The sequence below is a fragment of the Molossus molossus genome, unplaced genomic scaffold (assembly GCF_014108415.1).
Source record: "Molossus molossus isolate mMolMol1 unplaced genomic scaffold, mMolMol1.p scaffold_m16_p_15, whole genome shotgun sequence".
Taxonomy (NCBI): Eukaryota; Metazoa; Chordata; class Mammalia; order Chiroptera; family Molossidae; genus Molossus; species Molossus molossus.
In genome coordinates this window covers 69,075,705-69,088,125 of record NW_023425350.1, presented here as the reverse complement: position 1 = coordinate 69,088,125, position 12,421 = coordinate 69,075,705, and the positions used below count along the sequence as shown (strand labels likewise).

The 12,421-nt window shown below is 49.9% G+C and overlaps 1 protein-coding gene across 1 annotated transcript; it reads left to right on the top strand.

Annotated features, from left to right (window-relative positions):
- Positions 1-7,402: 7,402 nt before the first annotated feature.
- CHCHD5 (coiled-coil-helix-coiled-coil-helix domain containing 5) lies at positions 7,403-9,741 on the top strand. The gene is made up of 4 exons (XM_036263253.1): positions 7,403-7,672; positions 8,467-8,607; positions 8,910-9,075; positions 9,501-9,741. Coding segments are annotated over exons 1-3 (309 nt in total). The 5' UTR covers positions 7,403-7,670; the 3' UTR covers positions 9,501-9,741.
- Positions 9,742-12,421: the final 2,680 nt, after the last annotated feature.

The following is a 12,421-nucleotide window of genomic DNA, read 5'->3' as shown; positions in this document are numbered from 1 at the left end:
TTCCTGAGATTATTCTTTTTTGAGTTTGGCTTTAGGTATCTGTCACTAATTATGAGGGAGACAGGGCTAGACTGGGAAATATTATCCGTTCAAAGTATATCTAGGCTTTGTTTCATGAAACTTGAAAGAAAAAATTAGGAAAAACTGAGTGTATTCGATTTTTGTATTGAATGTATTAGCTGCTACCTACCCTTTCCCCCTTCCAGTCTGCCTGCCTCACAATCCCACAGCTGATGTCTATGTTCAAGTCTCTCCAGGTTTATAGAGCAGCACCAAAAGTGGGAAACATAAACACTTTTCTAGCTTTTATTTTAAACTAAGTTACAGATTCACAACCACGAGATTAACATTGAGACCATTTACAGAGCTTAGTCCTCTTTCACCAGCTTCACATACACTCATTTGTGCATGTGTGTATAGTTCTCACTTCTGTGCAAATTGATGGGACCACAAAGACAACTGCTCCATCACAGGCCCTGCAGCATGCTCTTCCCTTACAGCCATCCCCCACCACCTTTAACCCCTGGCAACCAAGAGTCTCTCCCCCGTGTCTGTAATTTTATTTCAAGAATATTATATAGCCCTGGCCGGTTTGGCTCAGTGGTTAAGAGCGTAAGCCCATGGACCAGAGAGTCCCAGGTTCAGTTCCCACTAAGGCACCTACCTCGGTTGCAGTTTGTCCTCGGTCCCAGTTGGGGTTGTGTGGGTACAGCCAGTCGGTATCTCTCACATCGATGTTCCTCCCACTCTATCTGAAGATAAATGTAAAAAAAAAGTCCTCGGGTGAGGATAAGAAAAAAAAAATAGAATCATAGTTTGTGCCATTGCATAGATCAGGCGTTCACTCCTTTTTGCTGCTGTGTAGTCCTCCCTGTGTGGCTACGCCATTGTGTTCAGTTACCTGTAGGGGTCAATTTTGGTTATTTCCAGTTATTGGTGTTTACAAATAAAGATGCTCATGTTCGGTTTTTGTGTGAACATACATTTTTGTTTCTCTGGGACAAATGTCCAAAAATGAAGTTAGCCTGGCCCATGTGGCTCAGTGGTTGAGCGTCGACCCATGCACCAAGAGGTCGCTAGTTCGATTCCCAGTCAGGGCACATGCCCAGGTTGTGGGCCAAATCCCCAGTGGGGGGCATGCAGGAGGCAGCTGATTGATGTTCTCCCATCGATGTTTCTGTCCCTCCCTCTCTAAAATCAGTAAAGAAAAAAAAATTTTTAATAAAATTAGCAGGTCACATGGTGCTGTGTTGTTTTAGAAGGAACTGCCAAACTTCCAAAGTGGCCAAGCCACTTTACATTCTTAGCAGCAATGAATGAGTGATTGTTCTTCCACATCCTGACCAGCACTTGATGGTGTTCCTGTGTTTTATTTTGGTGGTTCTGTTAGGTGTGTAATGTCTCACTGGGGTTTTAATCTGCTCATCTTTAATGGCTGACAATGTTGAAAATCTTTCATGGGCTTTTCTACATCTGTATCTGCTCAATGAAATGTCTGTTCACATCTTGTTCATTTTTTTATCCTCACCCGAGGACATTTTTCCTTTTTTTTTTTTTTAATTTTTTTTTTCCTTTCGTTGATTTTAGAGAGAGAGGAAGTGAGAGGGAGAGAGATATAAAAACATCAGTGAGAGAGAACATCAAGGCTGCCTCCACATGCCTCCCACTGGGGATCGGGCCCACAACCTGGGCATGTATCCTGACCAGAAATCGAACTGGCGACCTCTTGGTGTATGGGTCAACGCTCAACCACTGAGCCACACCGGACGGACCGTTTTTCCATTTTTGTTCAGATAGAGTGGGAGGGGGAGAGAGGAAGAGAGAAGAGAGAAACATCGAAGTGAAAGGGACACATCGAGTGGCTGCCTCCCACACAACCCCAACTGGGGCTGGGGACAAACTGTAACCGAGGTACGTGCCCTTAGCGGGAACTGAACCCAGGTCTCTCTGGACTGCGGGCCGACACTCTAACTGCTGAGCCAAACCAGCCAGGGCTTGTCTTGTTCATTTTCTAAGTGGATTGTCTTACTGTAGAATTTTGAGGCTGCATTTTTTTTTTTTTTTTTGGTTAATCCTCACCCAAGGATATTTTTCCATTGAATTTTATTTATTTTATTTTTTTTTGGTACATGCCCCTAGCCACTAGGACCTAGTGGGAACTGAACCCAGACTCTCTGGTCCGCAGGCCAACACTCCAACCGCTGAGCCAAACTGGCCAGGGCTTAAGGCTGCATTTTGTACTATAGATAAAAGGTCTTTGTCACATAAGCATTCTGCAAATCTTTTCTCCCAGTCTGTAGCTTAGCTTTTCATCTTCACAGTTTTTTGTTTTTTTTTTCTTCATTGATTTTTAGAGAGAGAGAGGAAGGGAGAGGGGGAGAGAGATAGAAACATCAATGAGAGAGAACAACTGGCCACTTCCTACATGCCCCCCAACTGGGGATCGGGCCCACAACCAGGGCATGTGCCCTGACCGGGAATCGAACCAGCGACCTATTGGTGCATGGGTCGATGCTCAACCACTGAGCCACACCAGCCAGAGGTGTCAATTATCTTTGAAAGAGATTTATAAAATTAGAGTTATTTAATAGTAAGCATCACATTTGCCGTGTCTGATGATCTTGATACACTGGATTTCCACCTCCTGTCATTTTTCTTCAACCTCCAGGGCTTGCTTCAGTGTTTGCTGTAGTGTCCTTAGCTTTCTTAGGTGGAATGGGAGCAGCCATCAGGCCTAATTGTCCCCTGTGCTTCTGACCAACTAGCTACAGGTCAAACCCCTCCTTGGGTTTGATTAATTTCCTAGAATGGCTCACAAAATTTGGGAACATTTTACTCACTAGATTACCAATTTATTATAAAAGAATATAACTCAGGGCCTTAGCCCATAGCTCAGTTGGTTAGACCATTATCTGGATATGCCAAGGTTGTGGGTTTGATCCCTGGTCAGCAAAAATAAGAAGCAACCAATGCATAAGTACAACAACAAATCAATGTTTCTCTCCCTCTCTCTAAAATCAATAAAGAATTTTTAAAGATTTTTTTTTTAAAAAAGCAACCAATGAATGCATTATAAGTGGAATAACAAATTAATGTTTCTTTCTCTAAAACCAATTAAAAAATGTAAGACTGCAACAGGAAGAAGCGCACAGGCAAGGTCGAGAACAGCGGAGCTGCCATGCTGAGTGTGCCACTCTCCCCACCTCCACATATTCACCAACACAGCTCTCCCACCTATTGGGGTTCTGTGGCGGCTGCATTACTTAGGGGGGATTGAGTACATCACTGGCTTCCAGCCCCTCCCTGAGGTCAGGTGTGAGGCTGAAGGTTCCAACCCTCTAGTCACATGGCTGGTTCTTCTGGCCATCAGTGGGGTCCAAAAGTCACCTCAATAACAACAAAAGACACCTCTGTTTGCTCTCATCACTTATGAAATTTCAGTGACTTTATAAATTACATCAAACCACTGGTCACCCTCCCAACACTTCCCGTGCCCTTCCCAGACTTACCGCTCTCCTTAACATTCACTAATTTAGTGTATGTCTTTCTTATTTTGGTAGCTGTCTGTCCCTCCACTAGAATGTTCAGCTCCATGATGGTATGTATTTTTCTCTAGTGCCACGGCAGCACTTTCGTGTCCCTGTAAATGCTCCGCTTGACCAAAATCACAGTATATCCAGTCAGCCAGTCCCCAGATGCCAAGCCAGCCAGGGCCTTCTCACCCCAAACAAGGTTGACGGTGTGGTCCCAGAAATCAGGCATTTTCCGCTCTATCTTGTAAGAGCTTCCTGCCTTCCACCCATGTACAATTATCCGAATGCAGATTCCACTTCGTGAGGTGTTACATAGTTTGCAGCACATAAGTTGTCTTTAATCACGTTTAACAGTATACATTTTTGTTTTATTCACCACTGTTTCCCTAGCAGTTAGCTCCTAGCAGTCCGGCCGGTGTAGCTCAGTGGTTGAGCATGGACCCATGCACCAAGACGTCACTGGTTCGATTCCCGGTCAAGAGACATGCCCTGGTTGTGGGCACGATCCCCAGTGAAGGGCATGCAGGAGGTGGCCGATCGATGTTCTCTCTTATCTATGTTTCTGTCTCTCTCTTTCTCCCTTCCTCTCTCTCTAAAAATCAGTAAAGAAAAAAAAATGTTTTAAAAAGAAACAGCTCCTGGCACATATGTGGCACTTAGTCGGTGTCATCTGAGGAGATGCCTGGATATCACCTTATCCTCACAGCAAGCCTGTGTGTAATTCAGTCCACTATTTCCCTGCCTGCCTCAGGCTGTGTGGGGACCCACCAGTGACCAGGAGATACAAGGCCCAGATCTGCTTCACCTCAAACCCCACCGTCACCTAGGTGTCCCTTCCACCCAACCCCAGAAAGCCATAGCCCAAAGGCAGCCTGAAGTCTGGTGCCTCGAGTGTCACCCTCAGGGATAGGGCATGGTGCAGGTTGGGGACATCTGAGGACTCAGTGCACATTTGAGGCCACAGAAAAGAGTCCCGTGTCACCCCCCACCCTTACCCCCCGAAAGGCCACCTGGAAGGTTTTGCAAAAGACATAGCGGCCTTGGGTGGAAGGTTTCTGTTAGCTCTTAACTTCCATATTACTGCCCTAAACCTCTCATTCCAAGAAACCAAAAATTACTCATCATTTAAACTTGCCCTAAGGGCTGGAGAGGGGGCTTTCTCCTGGACAAACGTGCTGTCAGAGGCCTTTGTTCCTTTAGTGAGCCCTTCCCTGGGGCAGCAGACAGTCCCCATACCTGGGACTCCAGCAACCTGGCTCACACTGGTAGCCCCGCCCTGGTGACTCCCTGAGGCCCCCGCCCCACCCAACTTTCAAGCCCACCCAAGCTGTTGCCACTTGCTTAACTATAGGATTGGCCTGTCTTGGATCCTGCTTCAGGTTTTCCTAATTTCTTTCAAACGAGCAGCATCTGGTCTCAGATAGCCCCATACCTCTTGTTAAGTAATACACAGAAACAAACACAGGGAGGCAGCCAAAATGAGGACACAAAGAAACAGGTCCCAAATGAAAGAACAGAACAAAACCCCAAGAAAAGAACTAAGCGAAATGGAGATAAGCAACCTAACAGATGCTGAGTTCAAAATACTGCTTATAAGGATGCTCAATGAACTCAGTGAGGGCCTCGCAAAGGACCAGTCAGAAATGATGGATGCACAGTCAGAAATGAAGGAGGCATTAACTGAAATAAAGAATAATTTACACAGATTCAATAATAGAGAACATAAATCCAAGAAGCAAACCATTGATTTGGAATATAAGGAAGCAAAAAACGCCCCATCAGAACAGCAAAAACAAAAAAGGATCCAAAAAAATGAGGATAGTGTAAGGAGCCTCTGGGACAACTTCAAGCGTGTCAACATTCGCATCTTGGGGGTGCCAGTAGGAGAAAAGAGAGAACAAGAAATTGAAAACCTGTTTGAAACAATAAAGGCAGAAAACTTTCCTAAGTTGGTGAAGGAAACAGACATACAAGTCCAGGAAGCACAAAGAGTCCCAAACAAGATGAACCCCAAGAGGCCCACACCAAGACACATCATCATCAAAATGCAAAAGGTTCAAGGCAAAGAGAGAATCTTAAAAGCAGCAAGAGAAAAGCAGTTAGTTACCTACAAGAGAGTTCCCATAAGACTGTCAGTTGATATCTCCAAAGAAACTTTGCAGGCCAGAAGGGAGTGGCAAGAAATATTCAGAGTGATGAAAAAGCAAGAACTTACAACCAAGATTACTCTATTCTGCAAAGCTGTCATTTAGAATCAATGGTCATATAAAGAGTTTCCCAGACTAGAAAAAGTTAAAGGAGTTCATCACCACCAAACCGTTATTATATGAAATGATGAAGGGTCTTTTTGAAAAAAAAAAAAAAAAAAGATAAAATATATGAACAAACAAAATGGCAATGAATACATATCTATCGACAATTGAATCTACAAACAAAATGAACAAGCAGAACAGAAACATTCTCATAGATACAGAGAACATTTTGTTGGTTGCCAGATGGGAGGGGGGTTGGGGGAATGGGTGAAAAAGGTGAAGGGATTAAGAAGTACAAACCTCAAAGGGAAAGGGGTTGGGGGGTGGGAAGAAATAAACCAAAGAACTTATATGAATAACCAATGGCAGAGACAACAGTGTGGGAAAAGGCAGGAGAGGGGCAATGGGGGAAAAATGAGGAACATCTGTAATATATTCAACAATAAAGATTTAAAAATAAATAAATAAATAAAATAAACTTGCCCTAAGCCACTCATTCCAGAAAACCAAAACCCATCACTCCAGTCAGGCAGAACAGAATGATGGAACCACCCTAACCCACTCAAAACTGCAGACAGTTGCCGAACAAGAAAAACAAGTTTTAGGAGACCCTAGCCCCCAACCAATCAAGAACTCGGGGGACCCCAGGCCCGACCAATCAAGACGACCAGGTCTCCTCGGCTCAAGACCACCCCCCTAGCCCTGAGTTTAAAAATCCCTAGTCTGTACAAGCCGGTTACTACTCTCTTAGAGGTAGTCGGGCAGGCTAATTCCCAATAAACCTGCACTTCTGGAGACCCTGCACCGCCTCCTTCTTAGTTTCCTTTGGTGCGCATGTCTCCAAACCTGTGTCACCGTGGCCGGCGCAGGGGTCAGCTCGGGGACAGCTCCTGCAGGGGCCCAGGCTCTGTGCCCGTGGGGAGGTGTCACTGTCACACCCCCGTTTCACAGATGAGCACGCCAAGGCTCTGGCTGTCACTGCCTCACAAACAGCCCGTATCCAAAAAGCTGCGACAACTGCACGTGTGTTTGGTGTGCTCGCGGCAGGACCGGCGCTCCACTCGGGCGGGAACACTCAGGCTCAGCCACCCACCGAATAGCTGCCGGGTCCTGCCCCCCAACCCTCCTGGAGTGTCACCCTACCGGGGGTAACTGCAAAGGACCCAGGATGGTAACTCATGTGCGCACCCGCTTCTGCTGGGTTTACAGGAGTAAGTAACGCAGACCAGGGCCGTCCCGCCGGCCCCGCGCGTGCGCACAAGCCAGTGTCCCGAGAGCACGGCAAGCGCAAGGCCAAGGCAGAGAGAGCGCGGCGCCCAGCAAGCCGCGAGGGGTGCGTGTTGAGCGGCGTCAGCAAAGGGCAGGCGCCGGCCAGTACTCCGGTTGGGTCCAGCCCCACAGGGATTCGCAAGCTGAAAGCTGCTCTCGCCTTGGTGCGAAAGCACCTGGGTACTTCCCATTATTTACTTCCGGTGTGTGTGTGGGGGGGGGGGGAAGGCGCCAGGGCAAGCTGGAAATAAAAAGGGGTCGCGACCCAGCCGGAAGTGGCTAGCAAGGCGCCGCCATTGCAGGCCGGGCGGAAGTGGCTACTAGGGCGCCGCCATTGCAGGCCGAGGAGGTAGCAGAGGCAGGGCGCCGCCATAGCGGGTTGGCGTTAAAAGCAATGCCCTGGCCGGTTTGGCTCAGTGGTTCGAGCATGGGCCTGCAGACCAGAAAGTCCCGGGTTCGGTTCTGCTAGGGGGCACGTACCAAAAATAAAGCAATAGGGCCGCTTGGCCACTGTGCAACTGGAAAAAACGAAGCAGGGAGGGCGCCGCCATGACAACCTGACACCGGAAGAGGCGGGGCGCGCCTGCGGATAGATTCTACTGGCACACGCCTCGACATGTGAGTAGTGGGTCGTACCCTGCCCCTGCCGCGCACGCCTTTTCCTTCCCGGTGACCGAGACTTAGGCCAGGATCCGGGAGGAGGGTTGGCCTCTGTCCCTTGCAGCTCCGACCCTCGGGACTCCGCGCCGTCACCCCCACCTCGCGTGTCCAGGCCCCGCCTCTTCCTCGTGGGAACCGAGGACTCACACACCGGGCCTTGGAGCCCCACGTTCAGCCCCCGCGTCCACCTTCTCTCTTGAGCCTTTCATATCCTCCCGGTACCCCAGACCTCCGCGACAGGGCTGCAGACTCATTCTGAACATGGCCCTGCGCTGCCGTCCCAAAAGTTTACCTGTACAGAGGACCCCCCCCCCCCCGCAGACGAAACCGAGCCCCAGCCTCACCTGGCGCTTCCAGATTGTACCCCAAGGACCCTGCGACACATCAGTGCCTTTAAATGCCCCTCCGGTGCCCTGTCCTCAGGCCTCCGCTCTAAGACTGGTTAGGGGACCCTCTCCCGGACACCAGATACCCACACCCACCTGTGGCTCCCAGGCCCTCCCGGAGCTCTGGATCCTACTTAGGCCCCGCGGAGGGGATGACTGGGCTCTTGGACCCCAAGCCCGCAGTAGAATGACCAGATCTGTTTAAGGACCTCCACCACCTACCTCGAAACCCTCAGCCCATTCCACAGCCTGGAACCCTGCGGGTTCTGTCCTGGGACCTGTCAGACTCAGGGACCCGCCCCAGACCTCCCTCCCCAACCCTTACCTGGAACCAGGTCAGAACCTTCTTACCTGCGTGTCCCATAGGCAGGCGGCCTTGGAGGTCACTGCCCGGTACTGCAGCCGGGAGCTGGACCAGTATGGCCAATGTGTGGCCGCCAAGCCCGAGTCCTGGCAGCGGGACTGTCACCACCTCAAGATGAGCATTGCTCGGTGCACTTCCAACCAGTGAGTACGGGACAGTCCAGGGGCCGGGCAGGTTGGGGGCGGGCAGTGTGGGGGACAATTAGGGTCAGCACAGGGGTAGGGGTGGGGGTGTTGGGCAGTACAGGGGAGGGCGCGTGGGGTGGGCAGTGTGAGCATGGTGATAGGCAGCACAGAGGCAAACAGTGCCCAGGACATTTCAGGGGTGACACATGGGGGTAGGCGAGGGCAGATATGGGCCAGGCAGTTTGGGTTGGAGGAGAATTAAGGCGCGAGGGGGGGCGCTGTGCAGCAAAACTGTGGACCCTGAGGTGCCTTCCCTGCAGTCCAGTCATCCGTCAGATCCGCCAGGCCTGCTCGGAGCCCTTTGAGGCCTTCGAGAAGTGTCTTCAGCAGAATGAGGCGGCAGTGGGCAACTGTGCGGAACACGTGCGCCACTTTCTGCAGTGCGCGGAGCAGGTGCAGCTGCCGAGCCCACCTGCAAGTGTGTAGGTAAAGACCTGACTTCATCCTCAGCTCCACCCTCCCAGCAGGGCCCTTCGCACTCATCCAGAATCCACAACACTGCCACCTCTTGCCCCATCCACAGCCCCTGCTTTAGTCCAGCCACCTGCCCTCCAGTACACCTATCCCACAGTCCACCTGGCCTCTGTGAATCCCCAAGTACCTGCCTCCTAACAGTGGCCAGAGAGCACTTAGGAACAGACATTACTCCTGTTCACATTACTCCTTTGCTTATTGTTCCTCAGCAGCTTCCCATTCATGCTGACACACAAAACCCCGGGTTTGGGCTGGCTCTCTGTCTTCCCCAGGCCCACTTGTCAGTCTCTTTCGTCACCTTCTCCTGCCGCCCAGCTGTCCAGCAGGGTGTGAGGATGAGAAGAGGGGCTGGTAGATGATGGTGTTTTTTCCCACAGGCGCTGCCAATTTCTGCCTCCTGAGGACTCTTTGGACCCTATGAAAACTGGACAGGAGTGACCAGACACTTAATGACCCCAGTCCTGAAGAGTGACCAGAAGCTGTCCTGAGGGCCCTGGACGTGGGCCTAGTCTCTGGACATTAGGACTCACAATAAATAAAGACTGTACACCAGGCTTTGATTCCTGCCTTCAGCACTTGAGGGCCCTACAGAGCTGGCGGGGCAGAAACCCCAGCCCTCTGTGCCCCAGCATCACTGAGTGGAACAAGGAAGGGTCTGTCTCCAGGACTAAGACCTCTCTTCCCTGGTTAACTGCAACAGCCATCCTTGTCTCCTGTCGCATGGGCATTGGGATAGGCCCTCCCCCCCTGCCATGCCAGCACTTGCCAACTGTTTAACACATGTTTACATGAGACTTAGGGGGCATAAGTGACACGTCTCTTTTCCTCCTGAGTTCAGAGCCAGTTGAACGATGGACTGGGCAGCTGGAGCTCAGTCCCACTGGGGACTTCTGGGGTATTGCACAGGACATCCCTCAGTTACTGTCCTAGGAGCAGCTTCCCATCTGTCACTGAGGGCTGTTTTGTGGGCACTGACCATCTAACATTTCAGCCTGCACTGTGGGGTCAAGTGGCTCCTGCCATCAGAGCCCTGAGCAGAGGGAGCCAATGAGTAGCGCTCAGCACACAGAAGGGAGGGCCCAGTGGACCCGGGCAGTGGCTGCTGCAGCTCTTCCTGTGTCCTCAGGGTGTCAGGTTCCATAGGCACAGCTAGTGATAGAGGGCAGGTCTGCAGGATCCCAGAGTGCTGAGCTCGGCCTGCCCAGGGCTGCACCCAGATTCACCATTCAGACCAGTCACTCCCCTGGACGTGACTCTGAGCCTCCAGAAATTGGAAGTGCCTGGCCAGTGCCGACTGGTCTGGCCCCCTGAAACCACGGCCTGTGCTCTGGCTTGGAAAACCAAGCTGGAGTCTGTCCCAGGGACTTGATTTTGAAGATAAAGGCAGTTGGCGTGGGAGCTAAGGTGGAAGTCCAAGTGGTCGGGGTGGAAAGAGCACTGTGGTCCTTGAAGGGCTGTGGGGACCTGGTGGCTTCTGCTCCCAGCTCCAGTTTCCTTGGGCTGTGGACTGAGCCCTCCAATTTCTCTGCTTGTGGCCAACCTCACTTTGCCTGGGCGGGTTCTGCTCTGGGTAACTGAGAAGTGTGGTAACAGGTAAGATGAGATAGAGACTACATTTCAGAATATCTTCCGGTAGGCTAGATCAACTCCCTATGTGATCTCTGGTCCAGGGGAGCAAAATGGAAGCCTTGAACCTGTACCATATACTGTTGGTCAAAGCAAGTCCTGAGACCAACCCAGGCAGGGGGGGAGGTGGGAGGTGGAGGGGATGGCACCTCCATGGCTGCGAAGAATTCTTGCCCATGTTTAAACCACCGTAAAAACAGTTTCTATTCCTGGGTGTTGGCCAACTTTTTCTATGAGCTTTTGACATGATCTGAATTTTCAAATGGCCCTAAATTTGTTAATATCGGAATTACCTTTTTATGGTCTTTAGAATCTGGTGAAAGCCCCTTTGCCTTTTTGATGTGGATTATTTGTACCTTTTTTTTCTTCATCATATTGAAAGGGCTTTCTCAAATTTATTAACCTTTTCACAGAATCTGGGGCATTGTTGATGTCTCTATTTTGTATATTTTAAATTGTATTCTCTTTATTACCTTTTTTAGATTTAATTTTCTGTTTTTTGCCTTTGACATGAATGTTCAGTTCACTGATTTTCAGTCTTCTTTTCTAATACGTTCACGTAAATTTCCCACAGAACATGCTTTCTATTTTGCTGTTTTCATTTATCTCAGATTTAAAAGTTTAACATTGTATTTCTTAATTTCAAAACATAGAATTTTTCTAGTCATCTTGCCTGATTGCATTTGGGACAGGAACATGCTTTATGATTTCCATTTTTTTTAACATGTTGAGACTTTATGGCTGGGAACACGATCAGTTTTGTGAACGTGCCACATGTGTTTGAATCCTTGGTTCATGGTGCACTGTCTTCACTTGGGTTCTCCCAGAAACAGGCGTGGGGATACGGATTTGAGTGATGCTCCCAAACCTCATTAGAGGGCAGTGGGCAGTGATTCTGGGCAAGGAAAGCAGCACCCCGGGCATGTCAAGTGATCATCACTGTGGGCAACAGCATTATTCTCGGGGGACAGTTGCGAACACATACTTCCCACTCAAGGGGCGGGGCTGTTTATACACTAACCCCCATCAGCCACCAAGGCTACCTAGGAGGCTGGAGTTTCACTTCCCTGCCACTTCCTGGGTTCACGTCAGTGGTGGCCACATGTGGTCATTCACTCCAGTGGCCACTACCTGTTGCCATAGCTGCCGTTGCCTCAGCTTGTATGACTGCTTCGGCAGGCACTGCCACCCAACGCTGTTTCCATCACGGCCACTATCGGTGGAGGTGTTGCCATACAAGAATGCCTTCGAAATGCTCGACTCCGTTCACAAAGTGGCTATGTTCGTCCCAGGAGGCCACCTAGAAGTGGGGAGAACTGGAGGCTGCGTTGGGGGTCGTGGTTGCAGGAGCTGATGACCCTCGGGACTCGGAGGCAGAATATGTGATGGGGAGTGCGGTTGGGGGGATGCTGACCTGAAAGCAGAGTCCGTCTCCAAGGGACTCATTTCACCTCTGATGGTGGAACTGACTTTGACAAAGGTAATCACTATAATGAAAAGTATGTCAGTCAGCACTTCCCTGCAGTGGATGAGCACCTAGTTTATGGTATCAAGACTTTCAGGCAGAATGTGCACGAATAGAAGTCAGGTAATCTAAGGAAATTAGTCATCGTAAAGTAAACTGGCTTCTGCCCTAAAATGTGCTGCTTTTCAAAAGTCCTGTGCCACCATA

What these genes read in the sequence shown, in the direction of transcription:
- CHCHD5 (XM_036263253.1), top strand. An exon ending in GCTCGGTGCACTTCCAACCA is followed by an intron (nt 8,608 to 8,909) that starts GTGAGTACGGGA and finishes CCTTCCCTGCAG; the next exon opens with TCCAGTCATCCGTCAGATCC.